At 39.5% G+C, this 18,913-nt stretch overlaps 1 protein-coding gene across 1 annotated transcript; it reads right to left on the reverse strand.

Moving 5' to 3' along the window:
• Positions 1-1,054: 1,054 nt before the first annotated feature.
• PTTG1IP2 (PTTG1IP family member 2) lies at positions 1,055-18,425 on the reverse strand. Its single transcript, XM_081163303.1, has 7 exons — positions 18,077-18,425; positions 16,394-16,446; positions 12,550-12,658; positions 10,261-10,366; positions 9,294-9,362; positions 7,117-7,163; positions 1,055-2,038 (listed from the first exon to the last, which is right to left on the reverse strand). The coding sequence occupies exons 1-7, from the start codon at positions 18,264-18,266 to the stop codon at positions 1,989-1,991; spliced, it is 624 nt and encodes a 207-aa protein (XP_081019429.1). The 5' UTR covers positions 18,267-18,425; the 3' UTR covers positions 1,055-1,988.
• Positions 18,426-18,913: the final 488 nt, after the last annotated feature.

Consider the following 18,913-nt stretch of genomic DNA (forward strand, 5'->3'; position numbering starts at 1 on the left):
AGTAGTGTTCAAATCTACAGCAAACTCTTGTGGCACCTTAAAAATGAATTTATTATGGTATAAGCTTTCATGGACCATAGCAGGTTTTTAAGATTCTGAAGACTCATTATTTTTGCTGCAACAAACACCCTGGGAAATCATAAAAATCTAGCTTCAGATATCTACAAAAGTAAATTTTGAACAAAAAAATCCCACAGTATCCATGCACAATTTGATAGTCCTAGAGAGAGTAGCTGCTTAAAAGGAAACAGAAAACAAATCACTTTGTATATAATTCTAACTGAATGCAGGACGGGTATCAAGGATTCAGATTTTCACAAAAGTTCACCTATGTGACTTTCAACAGACATTTTTAATTGTGTAATAGCAGGACAACACAAGGTTTGTGGGATCTACAACAAAATGAGCAATATATAATCACTCCAAGGATAGTGCCTATTCAGAGTTCCAGATAACTGTGCTCTCCAAGCAGGGCATTTGACTCTTCACCTCCTCACCTCCTCACTTTCCTAGTTTCTGTTTCTATATTTGATCTACAACCTATCCCAGGGGCTGCCAATGTGGCTCCTGTGAATGCACATGCATCTAGAAGTCTTCCCATGCACCCTCAGGAAATGTAGGTACCCACATTCAAGGAGCTGGGGCAGAGCAAGAAAGTACTGATTGACTTAGAAACACCAAGAGCTATCCAGGTCTGGTTGCTGTGCCCAAGGTGGCCATTTCCCAATGAATCTATGCTTGAAAATAATATTCTATTGTAGCCAATAGAAGAGGTCACAATGCATACTTGTATGTGTGATGCTCGTGGTAGTTTCTCTGATTTGCAAATGTGCCCAATATTCTTTGGCTACTGAGAATGCACAGGTCTCGTTGGGCTGCTTTGTGGTAGATGCCACCTTTTGGCAATGTGTTCTACTTCTGCAATTTCTTTGGTTCTCCCAAGCATGTTAATACCTCCCCTGTTGTTTTCAGTAGCCACAAACCTGTCAGCATTCACCACTTGAGTTCATTATTAGAAGTGAAGATATATAGAAAAAAGCACTACATACAGATGTTATTTATACATTAGAAAAATTTATTTGCTTTCTACATGTTGTAGAAAAATGGAACAAGGCTATCAGGTATTGTTGAATATCCATTGTCATTCAAATGTTGGTCTATAATGATCACAAATCAGAACCCTCTCCCAACACCTAAGCAGGGCACTTATCTCCCTAAGTGGCAATGGAGTTGTCTGCTCAAACTGCAGTGAAGGCCCAAATGGAGAAAGATATTGGGAGAGGATATGTGCCACTGCAAGTCCAACTGGTGTGTGTGTGTGTGTGTGTGAGTGAGAGAGAGAGAGAGAGAGAGAGAGATTTGAAAAGCTAGAGGCAAGGATATGTTTGCATCCATTAGGTACCCACATTCAAGGAGCTGGGGCAGAGCAAGAAAGTACTGATTGACTTAGAAACACCAAGAGCTATCCAGGTCTGGTTGCTGTGCCCAAGGTGGCCATTTCACACCAGCATACTCTCACATACACCCCTCATATTCTATTAACAGTCTTGGAAGCGGCATAGGCTGTAATTATTTGTCATCACTTGATACCACACATGTCTGTAGTGTCAAATACTTGCCAACACTTACTTGACACAGATTTAAAGGAGGTCTTTATTTAGCATTATGTGGAAAAGACGATGATATCTTTGTTTTATAAAGGTTAGAGTGTTAGGGGAAATGACATGATTGTTATTTCTGTACTCAACTCACATTCCATTAAATAAGAGGTCTAGAAAAGGAACAGGGGATGGGGGAAGAGAGAAAAGGAACCACAATTGCGTTCTATATTAGAAAAAAATTACATACACAAACAGAATGCTGCTTACAAAGGGGGGAAAGACCATTTTCTATTAAGCATTTATGCACATATTTGGTGATTTAAACTGGAACCAGAAAATTAACTTCACATTTTTGCCATCTTTAAGAAGACACAGTAGCATCCATTTTCATTCATTCTCATATCTGCTATATGGATGGTCAGAATCCTGAAGGAGACCTGGGGAAAAAGCAGGACAATTAAAATAACATATTTAAGAAAATATTTTTCAACCAGGTAGCTAAAACATAGCAAACCAGCTATGTTGCCAAGGATGGTACAGCCCAATATACTGCACCAGTACATTGAACCTGTTCTGCCATGTCAAAATTTATTTATTTAGAGCACTTGTACCCAGCTTTTCAGCCAAAAAGGATCCCAGAGTCACTTACATACAAGCAAAACAAGCCTACCCACAAACCACAAGGGGAAAGGGACAGAGATGGAAGAGGAAAATCAAAACTCAGGCACCAATTTCTAAACAGTTGCTCCTATAGTGACCAGCTGGCATAATTCAGAGGCAGGAGGTAGCTGATGAAGCTGCACTTCCAGCAAAGCTGATGAAATGAGCCCTGCTTCTTATCCCTCCCATTGAGGCAGCCTGATCAAATGCCTGCCCACAGATGGCAGCTGAGGGGAGAGAAGGCCTGATGGAGATGGCCTCTCACAGCAGAGCTGATGAAGTGAACTCTGCTTCCAAATTGCAAATAGAATAATATCATGTTATCACAACAAACTAGGTTGTCGCTTAGGTGTCAGGATGAACATCAAGTACAAAAAAGGTACTGAAGTTCTGCAGAATGCAGCCAAGACCAATTTTAAGGATTATATGATCTCCATTTATAATAGCGCTACTGGAAAAATATGGTGAGCAGCACCTAGAAAAAGTAGACAACACTCCAACACCTGATGAAAAGCAGCTCAACACACAGACTAAGAAACCAGAAACACTTGCTACTGAGCTAAAAGAAAAAGTGAAGGCAAATTCTAAATAGATAATTAAAACTTGGAAGGCTTCAAATCACACTTCACCATCCATCAAGAACTTTAATCAAGGCTTAGTTCCCACAGACACAAAGGAGTTTCATCATGTCTAGTCTAACCTGATTACTCACCAATTAAGGAAGCAATTAAAACTGGCGTGTAGTGTCCACACACAATGACATTATCTATTTTAAGAGTACACTGATATATATAAACAAAAGACACTCATAGCACAAGCACAGCACAGGAAGTGTCATTATGAGAGTACTTGACACTGGAGTTATGAAGTATGACATTCTGGTACAAAGACAAGTAACAGAATCTAAAAGTAGGGGTGGGGAGGCAAGAATGTTACTTGCTCAAAAATGTAAAGAAGTCCCAGCAAAAGAAGAATGGATACAAAAAACTTATGGAATAAGCAGAAATGGCGAAACTTACCAGAAAAGTAAGAAATCAAGATAACAAACTTTTAATAAAATAATAGAAATAGTATACTGAATATTTACAAATTGTAAACAGATAAGAACAATGGCAGAATTATTGTAATAACCTGCAGTTTCATAAGAGTATATATTTTAAGTAGATGAATAAATAAATTTAAGGAACTGTAGAAAGAAGGCGAAGGAAGTCAAGTTGTGAAATGTTAAAATGACTGTAAAATTATTGAAATGTATAAACCCAAAAATTATAAATAAAATATATTTTAAAAATAGAATTAGGGGTGGAGAGGCAAGAGACATTAGAAAGCAGACAGAAGATATGAGCTTAGTGAATAGCTACATGGTAATCAGATGCAGAAGACAATGTGAAACTGTATAGACAGGCTGATATGCCAACACTTAAAGAACATTATTCACAGAGAAAAGGAGTCCCAGCCCTTCAATGACTATTTGTTGACCAGCAATCAGATGCATACAGTGACACATACAAACAGGTAGGCAACAGTAGCAAAATCACATAACAAGCAATTATAATCTAATCTACTGATATGCACAGTAAAAGATATCATACAGAATTGTCGACATTCAAACATGGACATGGTTCAGGCTTCAAACACAAAGCTTTAAAATAACTTCCTGATAGAAACAACCCGTGTGCCAACTGTGTCTATCCACTTTATAAGCATGCCTTATCACATGGAGCACCTGGGTGGCCAACCTGTGGCCCTTCAGATGGTGTTGCACTACAACTCCCACCAGTCGCAGGTTAGCCCCACCTGATGTGGCAGATTCTCTCTTTCAATAATGTTGTGAACTACAGCAGATCTAAAGGGAAGGTAGCATGTATGAAGGTGACTCTGCCCTTAAATTATTCCAAACAGTCAGGAAAGGTCTTCACCTACTGGAAAGTAGTTCTTGTTTGAGACTATATCCACTAACAGGGAAAAAGGAATTAATTCCCTGACAACTGGGCATGCTGGATAGGACAGATGGCAGTTAGGGTTCAACAATACCTGGAGGGCCATAAGTTCCCCATCCCTAATCTACAGATCAGTATGGCCCGAAGCTAAGTATCTAAAGGACCTTCTTCAGTTTTCTCTGCCTTCAGACATTAAGCCAGCAACAATAGGTAAAATGGTTTCACTTCCAGCCAATTATATTGGCTCATTCTGACCATGACTACATGTAGTTTGGGAACTTCTTGGGTCCTTGGCAATATGGCTAAGCAGCAGATGACTGAGAAGCATGTGGCTAGTCAGGATGGGGAAGTAGAAGGTGTCAGAAACACACTGCAAATCCAGGAATGCTTAAGAAGACTCAACATGGATTATGCAAAGGTAAATCCTTTGCCAGTAACCTTTTAGATATTTTTTTTGAAACATTAATGAGCCTATGGGCTTCAAAAAGCTTTTGGCCAAGCCGCTTGAGCAAATTTATAGCAGGTCCTCTTACAGATCAGTAACTGGCTAAAGCACAAAAAGCAGAGTAGGAATAAATGAACAGTTTTCACAATAGACAGATAAAGAAACACATACTCGGGTAGTCCACCAGAAACTGGCCACTGGTCAACCAGTGGACCACGATCTACCTTCTGTTGATTCCCCTACTATACGAAAGAGTATTCAGAATCTAAACAAAGGCATAGCATAAAATGTTGTATTGTTTTACTTGCATAACAAACAGAATTGTAGCACGTATGCGGCAATTGCATCTATTTCCTTTGAAAGTTACCACAGTGAAAAATAATTTAAATGCTGCTCAAACTCATTTAGCCATGAACCTATAATTTAAGCAATCAAACTGTATTCATACCAGGGTTTCTTATAAAAAAGTGGCAAATCGTGTAACAAAGAAACTACTCAAACCGAGTAGTCCCACTTATTAAAGCTCTATTGCTTCCAGTGCTCCCAAAGGATGGTGGCTACAGTGAGCAACACCTGCAATGCATTATAAATTTATAATTACCATTTAAATGGAGCAAGAAAAGCTGATGGGTGAAATAGGGGTAAAAAGACATTCCCTCAAAGCCAAACAAGGCTGACATTTCTGATGTTATCTTAATTTAGTGATGGGTTAGCAAAGCATTTGCTACTCTCCATTCATTCTTGCCTATTTAAAAGAGAAGACTCCTCTGCACACCACTGAATACAGGAAGATCTAGTGCATTTACAGTTTTCTGCAACATTCTTTATTAGGCCCTTGCTGAGTGAAGTTTGCAATGATGTATGGACCAGATCTATATTAAACAGGAGGTGCACTGTTGCGGAGAAGGGATACCAACTAGAGATACTAACTAGGCAATTAGCAGTGCTTAATTTTCAAAAAATGATGAAAGCATCCCAATTAAATGCTTACTGTCCAAATATATAGAAAGGAGCTGCTTACGTTAATAATTCAAGCAATGGGTATTCTGGGATCATGCTGTGTAAGCAAAGGAGTATGGGTATACAATGTTTCTAGTCCTTACAGTAGTGAAGATTTTCAGATTTAGGAGCAGTGCCCAGTGAACTTTCAGAAGCCAGGGAGACAAAGTAACACTTTAATAGATATTAGCTAGGGTGTAGCAGAATTGTGCAGAATAAGAAATATGCAGGATTTTTTGTAGATTAATAGATTGCTTTTCTTAATTGTATGCACAGTAAATAATTCCGATTTCTAATCCTGGGCACAGGACTCACCTCACTTATCCCAGTACACTGTACATATGGCGCTGTCTCCTCTTTTACACCATGGCATAAATTCTTCTTGTCAATAATTAGAAGACTGATCATAGATGCAGCTGTCTATAAAACCTGGGCTGGATTGTGTTCCAAGCACTTTAGTTCAACATGTAATTCAAATATCCATAAGCTACCAGAATTAAGAGCAAAAAAAGTACTAAAAAGAAAACTCTACAGCAGTAAAGCCTGCAGATGACTTATACTTCACACTACCTTTCCATCTACATGATCTCTCTAGGCACTCAAGCAGCTATAGCTTTTGATATAGAGAGGGTGAAGCAATATACTACAAAACATTTTACTGTAGGTTAATAGCCAAAGAGAGTTTGACTATTGAGTGTTTTAATATATGTTTTAATATACCTCACTCTTGTGATATGATACAAATAAACTTGAGCTTTGTGTCATAACTGCAGGCAACAGCAGAGTACCAATGTGTTGCAGTTGATTGGTACTGTTTACTGTAATTTTTGAATGGAGTGTTTTTAATGTTTTATTCTGTTATTAGAATGGATTATGTGCATGCCATCCTTGGCTCTACTGGAGGCAGGGTTAAAATTAACAAATTAATTAAAAAGTATTTCCCACCACTGCCTGTATTTTCCCTCACCTCCAAGACACTATAAACCATTAGGGGCTAAAGAAGGCTTTTGCTTCCCTCATTCACCCTCTCCTGCCTCCACCATTCAAAATTCAACAAAATTGCAATATTAAACTCACAATCTGGTGTTGGGATTGTGCTCCATAGACAAGATAAGAATTAAACGTAGTCTCTTAGGCAAATGTTCAGGGTAAGGGCAGATATACTGCAGGAGAGTTAAGATCCCAAATTCACTGCAGAACCATGGTCTGGCATCTGCAAGACCGGCTTGCCATCTTATAAGAAGAAAGACCAGCAAGACACTGAAACTGCTTTAACATCATATTTTTATCATAAATTACCCTGCAAACCACATATAATATGGAGACCATATAACAAAAAGGTTCCAGCAGCATCCAAACTATTTTTTTGGGACAGGGAAGGTATGAAGATGTATTTTCCAAATAGTTCATGATTAAGAATAGGTTACTGGGGCTAAATATTGGGGGGGTGTTAAATGTGAATTATACATACCATATTTCTTCCGTATCTCATCATGCTTGACTTTTCTTTCATGTTTTCTGAAAAGTTTATGAACATAAAAAACAAATACTTGAAGTAATTTTAAGCAAAATACGACAAAGCAATATAATTAACTCCTGCTTACACATTAGAACACAAAGATAAGTGGAACACAGATCTTGCCCCAAAATAAACTCTAGATAGAGGACTGCATCAATATATTATGTTGCACTGTGATGCAATGCCTATCACAGTGTAATAGGCAAATGTATGGGTTTCCAATAAATGATGTATGCATACTGAATAAGCATATTCTTATTCTAACATACGTAACAGCTTGTAAAATGAAAGGTTTTTTTAATGGCTAAGAAAATTAACTTCTAAATTGTGGCAATACACAAGGAGATTTTCTGAGGTTTCAGTAGACAGATAGATGCTATATTAGCTTAGACAACTTTTCTTCTAGCCAGAGGTTGTCTACAAAAAAATCCAGGACTGATCATCTTAGCAGCTGATGTTAAATGGAATGCTGGGAGATCTCCTGCTGCTCAATAGTCCAAAGCCAAAAATAAATTTAACATGACATGAGGGACATGAACCAAACTACAAAAGACTAACATTGCAGTATCGTTTACATGATTCTTACAGGGTTCTTGGGACTGACTTAGTGCAAAAGAGTTAGGACTTAGTTTCATCCAACTAATATGCAGACTGCATCCCACCCTAAATTTGGGACAAAGATAAGAAGCAAGACTAGCTTCTACTATTGAACCACAGTCCTACCAACTTACTATATGCTGGTTCACATGTAATGATAAACTGCAGTATAACACTACAGTAACAAGTATCAGCAAGCCTGAGCAAAGTCTCTGGCTTGTGCAGTCCACTTCCCATGCTGTCCCAAGAGGAATTCTGCAAATATTAATTTCCATTTCAAAGAATCTGAGCTCCTCTGTGCCCTGTCTAGAGTGGAAGCATGTTTCAGAGAAAGGGTGGTTCTCGGTGGTTGCACTCAGATTATGGTAAGCCCTGCTGTGAAGTGTGGCCTGATTTACACAGTGCTAATTTTCACCAGTTGTTGAAGACGGTTTTATTCCTGCAGGCTTCTGTTGTATGTGGCAGATGATTTTAATGCTTTAGTTTTAACTGATGAACGTTTATTTCTGGTCATTTTATATTCTTTTATGTAACTGCAATTTTCAGGTGTTGAAAGCTGCCCTGAGTGGTACTTTAGCACTAAAAAGTGGGATATATGTTTTCTTAAATGAATATATAATCAATACTTCTGAAGAAACATGCAAATGCTGTATTTTCCGTGTATAAGACTAGGGTTGTTGTTTTTTTAACCAAAAAAGTAGGTTTAAAGTAGGCTCGCCTTATGCACAGGTAGTTCTGAGGGGTGTTTTCTTAATTTGGAGTCCCCAAAAATAGGGGGCATCTTATACATGGTGGCATCTTATACACAGAAAAATAAGACAACTGCACAATCTAGATATATGTATAGTCTAATTTCTCTTTGACTTAGAAAACTAAGAAATCAGACATCCTTACTGGAAGTTATTGCTGTTCCTGTCTGCCTGCATTCTGTGTTCTAGAAATTTGGCAAGGGGTTAAAAAGTGTTTTTTAAAAATGTACATCACTATGGGTGCTATCAGGCAAACAGTGTGATTCATTTTATATTTCATATAAAATACTACCATGATTACTATTCACATATAGCACAAATAGACTCTAGCTTTGAAGATCCTCAGGAGAACAGCTAACAAAATGGATCAGCACCAGGGCAGAACATCTTGCTATCCTGGAGCTGTAAACAGAAGATCTGATGACTCACCCAATACTGCTTCATTCTATTATGCTGCCTTTCCTCCACCACTGTCTGGAAGCAGACCTGTATATCTACTTGTACAAGATAGCTGACTGCCCCCAAGCATCAAATTATTATTTTTAGGGTTTCAAAGCCTCTAGCTAGCATCATGAGTTGCATTTATTGAAACCCTTAGGAGCCAGCTTACAAGCATATTGCCTAATAAATACTAAGAGTGAACTACTGCAATTAATGCTTACAAAGCTTTATAGCAAGGCTATACTAAACATATCCCTAGCTGGACTCTTTTTTAATGACATCTATAAGCAAAACTTATGTATTTAGGTGTTTTTTTAAAAAAAGAAAAGCTTTGAAACATACCGCTGAAGTGACTGCATTCTTTTTTCTTCCCGATCTCTGATAAATCTTTCTTCTTCTTCAGATGGTCGCCTAAGAAATAAAGCGCTTTTTGTATAAAAAAACTATAATTTCTGATATATAGTTTATGAGGAATTTATGTTTGTTAATTTACCCATACATTCACAAATTTGCAGCATTTTCTCTACAAATTAATCTCAAGTGGTATCTTATACTGAAGAATTTGAAGCTGACATTAACACACACTTGAAAGTCATGATTCATTGACTGCACCTTATGTGTCATATATTTTGTAGAATAAATAAGAGTGTTGGTAATTCAAGATAAAAATGATGATCTTGGATATCACAGTATGGGATTAGTTGACTGGGAACCATTTCTCTGACTAGCGGTAGATTATTGATTCCCTTCTTGAATTCACCTGAGGAAGTGTGAAATAGGAATCAGAGGCCAAAACATGGTTCTTTCTAGCTTTTAACTTTCTAGCTTTTAACTCACCAGCATCATAACAAGACATATCAAACTGATTTAGGTTAAAAGACAGATCTTTCATCTGCTACTTCATATGAGCATATTGAGGAAAAAACACTGACACCCAGTGGACAAAATGTGTAATGGACATTAAAGAATGAGCCCCAACATGTCATGAAAGTGCCTTTAATGGAATTTATGTTTCAGATATCCAATGTGTTTCAAGTGTATAATACCTTCTTCAGGAAACTGTACATTAAATTTAAAAAACCCCAGTTCTGACACGAAGTTTACACTCAATGTAGAGCAGACCCATTCTGTACTGGGGATCCCTGTAATTTTTGTAAACAAAGACGACCATACTATGTATGTTTTTCAATCAGGTGCTTAAAATCACATTTGTATAACCCTTAATTTCAAGGACAACTTTATTATAGATAAATGGTGACGAAGTCAGGGGGAGAAAAATCAAGCAAAGTTACTAAGAAAAACCATTTACCCTCTAGAACGACGTCTGCGACAGCAGTAACAACAGCAACATCCTATAAGGAGGAGAAGGAAGCCTGCTACAACTGCAATGCTGATGATCATAGCCTCAAAGTTGACTGAAAATTAAAAGCAGAATTTTAGTACATGCATAGGTTAGCAAAGGAAGGAAATACAGTAACAGAGAAGAGCTCCATGCAGGGAAGCGACTAGGGCCCATTAGAAGACCACCTTGCAGCAACTTACATATTATATCTTAATGGAACAACTGGAATTCACTTATGTGATGAAGTAGATGGGCCTGTCATTGTGAAATGTGTTCTTCTAGTTTAGAGATTCCATCTAACTGGGTCCAAGGTACTGCCCTGCACATTTTAATAGGTTAGTTCTTATATCAAAGATCTTAAAACTGGTAATTAAACTTAAAACTAAGCATATTAAGATAGTCAGAACATTAGCACATGGTCTGTTTATTGAAAAGGGCAAGTGGAATGCTATGGAATCCAAATTTCAATTTTATCCATTCTCAAGTATGTCTTCTACAATATTAGGCAGATATCCTGGAAGAAAATAGAAAACAACCACTAAAGAAAATGTCACATTTCAAAATGAGAGAATTAGAATTACATGGGTAGCAAAATCAGATATTTTCAACTTAAACTCCACATGGGGTTAGGCAAAAAACACATCTGCATTCCTTCTACACATGTAACATATAAAGAGAACTCATGTACTATGACAGAGCTTTGTGAACTGTGAAATCTATTTTTGATAACCCTCTATACAGAAGTGGATCTGAAGTATTGTAAGAACTCTTCCCTCATATAAACAATTTAAAACAAAGAGACATTGAATGCAAGGCTAATCCATAGTTTAGAACAATGGGAATAGGCTACAGCAAGCTTTGGGCTCCCATACTGCTCCCGGCCCAGCCCATGAAATCAGCTTTCATTTCCATTTTGATTAACTGTGGTTTGCTGTTTTGTCAGAACCAAACAAACTGTTGTTAATCTTAACTATGGTTTGCTTGAAAAGAAGTTAACTTCCAACCATGATTATGGAGTGGCTTGTTTAGAATTTAGATGATATGTTAAACAGCAGTACATTAAACTACACTTAATCTAAAACAGAGCGGATTTGATTTAAATCAAATCTATTTAAATCATGATTTAAATCACTAGTCAGTAAGACTTGATTTAAATCTTTTCTTTTCTTTTTTACAGAAAGACTCACTCTTGCTGGTATAATCTTAATATTTACAACCAGAATAAGGTTTCATTTTTGGAATAATAAATTTTCAGAGTAGTTTTTACAGTTATATCAAAAATTACTATTAGAAATACACAGACATATAATTCTGAAATTATTGTGAGGTTTAATAAGTTAACTGTTTATATTTGGACAACTTTTCTGCTGTACTTTATTGGAAGGAGAAAAATAAATTGTTTAATTGTTATTAAGGAAATTATTTAACTAAAACAATAACATTATAGCATATGTATCCATGTTTGTTAACTGATGTGGTTAAATGGTTGTTGTTTAAAAAAAAACCTTAAGACTGAGTCTTAGGACACATGAAAAACTTAAAAGAAATCCTTATTTCCTGATGAATAGCCTTTGGACTACAATGTAACTTAAATAGAAAACTATCTCTAGAAAGATTTTTCCTCCAAAAGCATTTTATTTTAAAAATCCGATTTAAATTTAATAAAATCCGATTTAAATTAAAAAATTCAATTTTTAATTTCTTTTTTTAAAAAAACATTGATTTTTATCCACCCTGATCTAAAATTAACGTAGCAACAACCTATCACTTTCTTGTGACCATCTGAGGGGAAACTAAGATCATTATCATAACATTATACCATGATGTGGTATTATAACTGAATGCAACAATTGTGCAAGCTAAGTGAGTTGATTAACTGAACGCAAATCAGAGAAGACAACTTCAGAAGAGGACAACATTATCCAGAGAACTTGACTTTATTCTTAAGCCTACCACTTAGCAGAACTGTGTTTTTTCTGTTCAATATCAGAGATCAGCAGTAAACAATTCAGAAACAAACTTCCCAGAAAAACAGTCTCAATAAAATGGAAGCTTCAGGAAATCCAATGGTGATTAGTGCTGTGTACAAGACTACTTTTAAGCTTATAAATAGTCCATGTAAGGTAATGGTGCATATATGAAATACTGACTAGGAGAACTCCAGTTAAGTACTTTTGCATGAAGAATTATGATCATCATTTCATGGCTTCCATTACAAGTAACAATAAATTAAAGACAATCACAATCATTACCTACCCCAGCAAATTGCCCAATAAGCATCTGTAAGTTTACACAGCGAAGATGGTGGAATGAGTTTCCTCACAGGATAGTCCATACAAGTGGAATTGACATGGCACCAAAGACACTAAGCAGAACAAAAGTGAAAAATAAACAGAAGTAGTCTTATCAGGAAGTATGCAAGTCAACCACTCAATCTTACACTTCTTGAGAAGTTAACATAGTCTGAAATTAAACTAAAACGGAGCTGTAACTTGACATTTTCTGTGGGGAGCAGGTCGTGATTGAAGCACACCCTCTATGTCAATTTTTGAGGTATTAAAAGAAGCCAATGACAGTTTTACAGTTAGTAGAAACTACAACACTTTTCTTCCTCTGCTCCTGGTGCCCTCTCCCAATGGCAATGTTTCCTGGGTTCAAATGACACAATAAGCCAGACCATGAATTGGGTTGCAGTAGGAGAGATGTGCAGAAGCAGCTGCCATCTTCTCTCTGGGAACCCTCAAATTCACATATATTAAGCAATGGTTTGACTTAGCATCACATATGATCCAGGTAAATGAAGGTCAGGCTTATGTTTCCTCAAGGACGAGACTAACACTGCAGCATTGTGAATGTCATTCATCATTCTGTTACCATAACTACTCTAAACTTTGTCAGTGTTTACAATATATTTATTTATGTTGCTTTAGTAACTTCACAATAGCTCAGAAGTTACTTTGTTCACATTGTAAGAACTGTACAGTAAGATTTTAAATGAAATGTTGGTGTAAATGTGCTAGTAGGAATTTTCAGAAGAGGTAAAATGTTCAGCAGTTATTGCCCAATCTTATTCCTTGCCTCCACTTCATTCTATCTTTCCAACACTTTCTCCTACACTTTTATTCTTCCACTGCTTCCTGGATCTGCTCCTTTTTTCTGCCCTGTTGCTGAACCTATAGCTGTGAAAGGCGCAGCAAAAGGTTTCCAAAGATGCTTGCTCGAAATTGTTACTGTCCAACTGTCCAAGAGCAGTTGGACAGTAGATACTGGGTTAGATGTTGGTTTAACACAATTAGGCTATTCTTTTGGACAAAACAACTACTGAGTACAAAGGGATATTATCTATCTGAGCCACAGCTTAAAAAAAAATATGGGGCCATTGTACCACACCAATACAACTAAATCAGTCTTTACTTCTGAAGAGTACATAACCAAATTAGGGAAAGTGAAGAAAACGTTCAAAAATGGGTATTAAAATGTAAAAAGTATAACCAAATTAGGGAAAGTGAAGAAAACTTTCAAAAACGGATATTAAAATGTAAACAGTCTCACAGTCACAAGGCCAGTGCTAACAAATTATCTGCAGTTACCACAAAAGTCATTCATTGCTATTAAATACAGAAGAATTATGTACTATTTAAAAGAATTATGTACTATTTAAACAAATGGACATCTTATAAAAACAGTTTTCATGACTTGGTAATGGTATGCATGCAAAAGCAAGCCATGGTTTGGCCAGTTATGACTGTATTTTTGGTTTTTATGGAAGCCGCCCAGAGTGGCTGGGGAGGCCCAGCCAGATGGGCGGGGTATAAATAATAAATTATTATTATTATTATAATCCTCAGATTCCTACTCTCCCCAACTTCCTCCTTGGTTTTTTCAAACAAATCATACTAGTCTCCCTTTATCTCCAAACCAATCAATCCTTAATTTGTTCAAAACAAAGTAGACCTGGTTTATATATTTCAACAAAGAAGGAAGATATTGGAGCCCACAAGTATAACCAGAAGGGGAAACATAAATCCCAACGATCGGTCACAAATGGACAAGCTATTCTAAAAGTACCTGGCCGATCTGTCACAGCAAGCATCTAAAGGTTCAAGGCCTTCTCCCTTATGGGAGGATCCCTTTAGCACCATCACTGCCTGGAAAAGCTCTGCTGAATAGCCACATGAGGATGCAACAGTAAGCCTTCTTCACTGCCACCACTACCACTCAGTAGGTGCAAACATGCACTCTTAACAGTGGTGGTCAGTTGTACTTGGTACACTATTTGTTCCACTTATGCTTCAACAGTCATGCAGCCTATTTCACTGATCAGAGCTCATCTGAAAACCAGGAAGTCAAGCATAGGAGAGTGCTCAGGACTGGCTCAATCTATGACCCTTCCCATCTCACCATTCCACAGTGAGATCAGGGCCTCAGATGTGATCAGCCATGCCTACTGGAAACTTCCCTAGAGCATTCAGGAATCCCTTAGATTCCATTAGTGTCTTGCTACAGAACATTCTAAGGGGTCATCCATCCTTGCAGGGTGGCAACACTATCAATAGCCTAAATCCTACAAGGAAATTGTTGGTTGATGACAAAAGGGTGATTTGTGCTTTCTCCGGACACATCTATTTGTGATTTGTGCTTTCTCCGGAGACCCAGTGTGGTGTAGTGGTTAAGAGCGGTAGTCACGTAATCTGGGTAACCGGGTTCGCGTCTCCGCTCCTCCACATGCAGCTGCTGGGTGACCTTGGGCCAGTCACACTTCTTTGAAGTCTCTCAGCCCCACTCACCTCACAGAGTGTTTGTTGTGGGGGAGGAAGGGAAAGGAGATTGTTAGCCGCTTTGAGACTCCTGAAGGGGAGTGAAAGGCGGGATATCAAATCCAAACTCTTCTTCTTCTTCTTCATCTACAAGTCTTCCATTTGTGAGAACCAGATTGCAGGTATGAGCTACTCTATACATTGGGTCTATGATGTATACTGAGATAGTTCCATAATAGTCATGACAGCTGGACTTGTTAAGATGGTTTCAGCATGCATGTTTAAATCCCCCAGAACCAAAGTTGGGGGGTTTTCAAACACTAGCCCCAACATCAAATCTATCCGCTCAGGGAAGGAAATTGTTGGTCAGCGGAATGGTCATTATACTGACAGAATCCCTACTTACTTTCTCTAGCCCAGCAGCAAATACAACCTCTCACAGCTAGATTTCAGGGAGACTGGTTTCCTGGCGAGAGACTGAAATCCAATAGACAGCAGCTCCTATCTACATTGGTGCTGCTTGAAGTACTTGTTGAGTTGGGGCAGTTGAGTAAACACAGACCATTGTTGACAACCCTGCTCACAATATCTGTTAAAAGCCTTGGCAAACAGTTCTGACCATTTTGTACATACTATGTTAAAAACTTTGGCAAACTGCTCAGTATTAGAGAAAGTTTTGATATCCTTTTGTGTTGTTAACATTGATATATATATTTTAAAACTGATGCACTTTGAGAAGTTGCTGCAATGTATGCTTATGTTGTTTTCAAACCAGATGTTTACAATTTTAAGAACTCTATTCTATACTAATTTAAAGCAGATTTTTAAACATTTGAACTCTGCACAGAATTATGAGTTGTAATTATCAAATCAAGGGGAGCTGTTTTATCCTTAAAAAGTCAAGTCATGCCTTAAGTACACAAGAGACTGGTGGATCAGATCAAATGCCTATCAATGAAGCTCTGTTCTCAGATATCTGCAAGAAGCCCAAAAGAAGAACTTGAATGCAACTTGAGTGCTCTCCCCTTCAAGTCTACTGTGTAAAGCAACTTGGTATTAGAGCACATCACTTTGAGCATATAGTTTCTTGCAAAAGCACAAAAAATAAAGAACAGTTTTCCAAGGCTCCCTGAAAAAATAGCAACCGGTTCCAGTTTCCATGGTGAATGAGTCAGTTGTGTGAGAGTTTGTCCAGTAAATTTCCATTAGAGAATAAGGACTTCCATTTTCTACTGAAGTGCAGCAACAAATACTTGCAAAACATTTTCTTCTGCCTGTGCATGAAATATCCACTTATGTTATCACTAGAAAATCCCCCCGGATATAAAAGTGACTAAACTTACTTTGGTATTTTTTACACATTCTTCACATGTCTTTTGAGTAAAAGCAGCACATGCTGGAAAGGAATAAAGTTTGCATGAAAAATGAAGAACTTAATTGAATCTATTATTTTTCTGACAGCTATGAAATTTGAATCTGAACTATGCTAAAACACTTTAGAATGCATTAAAGAACTGTAAATCCTCCAAAACAACTTCCACCCATTTGTGTACTAGTCTAAACTCTGCTTAGAGATGTCAACAAGACATTCAGCACCACACAAACACACCCAAAACACTTCACCCTATTTTGAAATAGGATACTGAATCTTAGGTCTGGCCTTACATTCATCTAGACAAGAACTAGGGTTGGCATATTTCAGGGGCTGCCAACTCAGCTCCCATGGGTGTGATGGTACCAGTGCCTTTTTCCTGGGGGGACGCAGGGGGCGCACACCCCTAAATATTATGTAAATCTAAGTTTGGCCACATTGAGCGGCAGTATTTCAATATGAGGGACGTGGGTGGCGCTGTGGGTTAAACCACAGAGTCTAGGACTTGCCGATCAGAAGGTCGGCGGTTCAAATCCCCGTGACGGGGTGAGCTCCCGTTGCTCTGTCCCTGCTCCTGCCAGCCTAGCGGTTTGAAAGCACGTCAAGGTGCAAGTAAATAAATAGGTACCGCTCCAGCGGGAAGGTAAACAGTGTTTCCGAGTGCTGCTCTGGTTCACCAGAAGCAGCTTAGTCATGCTGGCCGCATGACCCGGAAGCTGTACGCTGGCTCCCTTGGCCAATAAAGCGAGAAGAGTGCCGCAACCCAAGAGTCGGCCACGACTGGACCTAATGGTCAGGGGTCCCTTTACCTTTACCTATTTCAATATGAGTAGGCAAATGAGAGTACCCCTAAACATTTTTTAAGACAAAAAGCACTGGATGGTACTCATGAAGGACTTATTTGGTGCCCCCAGGATAATCTTTCTGATTTACAGCTTTCGTTTTTCACTTGTGGTCTGTAAGTAATCAGCTAGCTTCAGCCACAGTTTGAGCTGTACCAGTCTCTCATACCTGCATGGAAACAGAACACTGGCACGGGGTGGGAGATAGGAAGGGAGGAAACAGGAGACAAAATTAAGTGGAAATACACCCACAACAATCCAATTCTGTGTTATTCTGTGTTATTTAAACTATTAGCCATTATCCCTTATTTGTCACTGAAAAAAGGGGAATGGGCTTCCAAGTCCTACGGTCAGTTATGTCGGAGGAGATGTCATCATGATAAAGGAGGCAGTTGGGGGGTGAATCGAGGCCAGGGGGCAGCAGTTAACAGGGCAGGTACGTCCAAAACGGCTATCTAGGTTGGGATGAGTGCAAACAAGACCGAGAAGGGGAACTTTCAGTCCCTGGAAACTGGCACTATAATACACCTGCCCATTTTAACAGTTCCTTCTTTGAGCCAGAGAAAGGGAAGTTGCCGTCGGGCTTCCTCGCGAGGGCAAGAGGGACGCGCGACCTGTACCTGAAGGTGCCCGACATGGGGGAGGGGGGTAAACAGGCGGGGGAAACGGCCCGACCCTCCAAGGGCCCAAGGAGAGGCCGCTCCGGCCCCTGCCTCCAACCAAGACCAGGACCAGGGAGGAAGCAAGAGCAGAGCCCCCCCCCCACCCGCCACGACCCGTCCCGGGCAGCCCAGAAGGGCCTCCTCGCTTACGCGTAGCGGGAGATGGAGAAGGCGACGCGGTGGACTCCATCCCTGTCACTGGGCGGCACCACAGCAAGAAGCAGCACGGCAGGCAGAAGGCCCAAAGCCGCGGCCACCGCCGCGGTTGCCAAGACAGCGCGGCCGTCTCCCGCTCCATCATCTTCCTCCCCTCACGGCAGGCCTGCGCGGCCCGGTCCATTCCCCTCCTCAGGTGATTTAAGGAACAGATCGGTCCTTCTCTTGCGCAAGCGCACTCCCACCGGCCGCCTCAGGGCGAGCAACGGCACAGTCTCGAGCACGATTTCCTCGCTCCGCCCACTTTCCTCTGGGGCACCTATAGAGAGGGTGAAGCTGGGAGTCCCGCCCGCTTGCGTGCTTTTGCGCTCCTCCCCCGGAAGCCAAGGCCCGCCCCTTTCTGCCCGCCTCCTCATGCGGCCGCTTTTCCAAACTGGTCATGGATAACCGAGGGCACCTGTCGAATAGTTTCTCCAGCCCTTGCTCGGGCGAATGTGGTTGGTTGAGAAGGCCTGTCCATCTGGTCCTCAGTACGACCTAGGCCACGCCCCTTCCCCGGCGCTCTTCTCAAGTGCTTTTGCAGGGCCGGAATCCTTCAGCTGCCATGTTGTTTTTTGGTTGCCTGATGGAGCGCGTGTGCGGAATGCTGTGACGCATTTCGTTTATTATATCTATATGCCATCTTTTCCTCTAAGGAGCTCAAGGGGGTGCACGTGGGTGCCTCCCAATTTTATCCTCGCAGCAACCCTGTGAGGTAGATTAGGCTGAAAGGCGGTGGCTGGCCCACGCTCACCTAGTGAGCCATCATGTCTGAGTCGGGGTTTGAACCCT

The sequence above is a fragment of the Podarcis bocagei genome (assembly GCF_964188305.1).
Source record: "Podarcis bocagei genome assembly, chromosome: 12".
Taxonomy (NCBI): domain Eukaryota; kingdom Metazoa; phylum Chordata; class Lepidosauria; order Squamata; family Lacertidae; genus Podarcis; species Podarcis bocagei.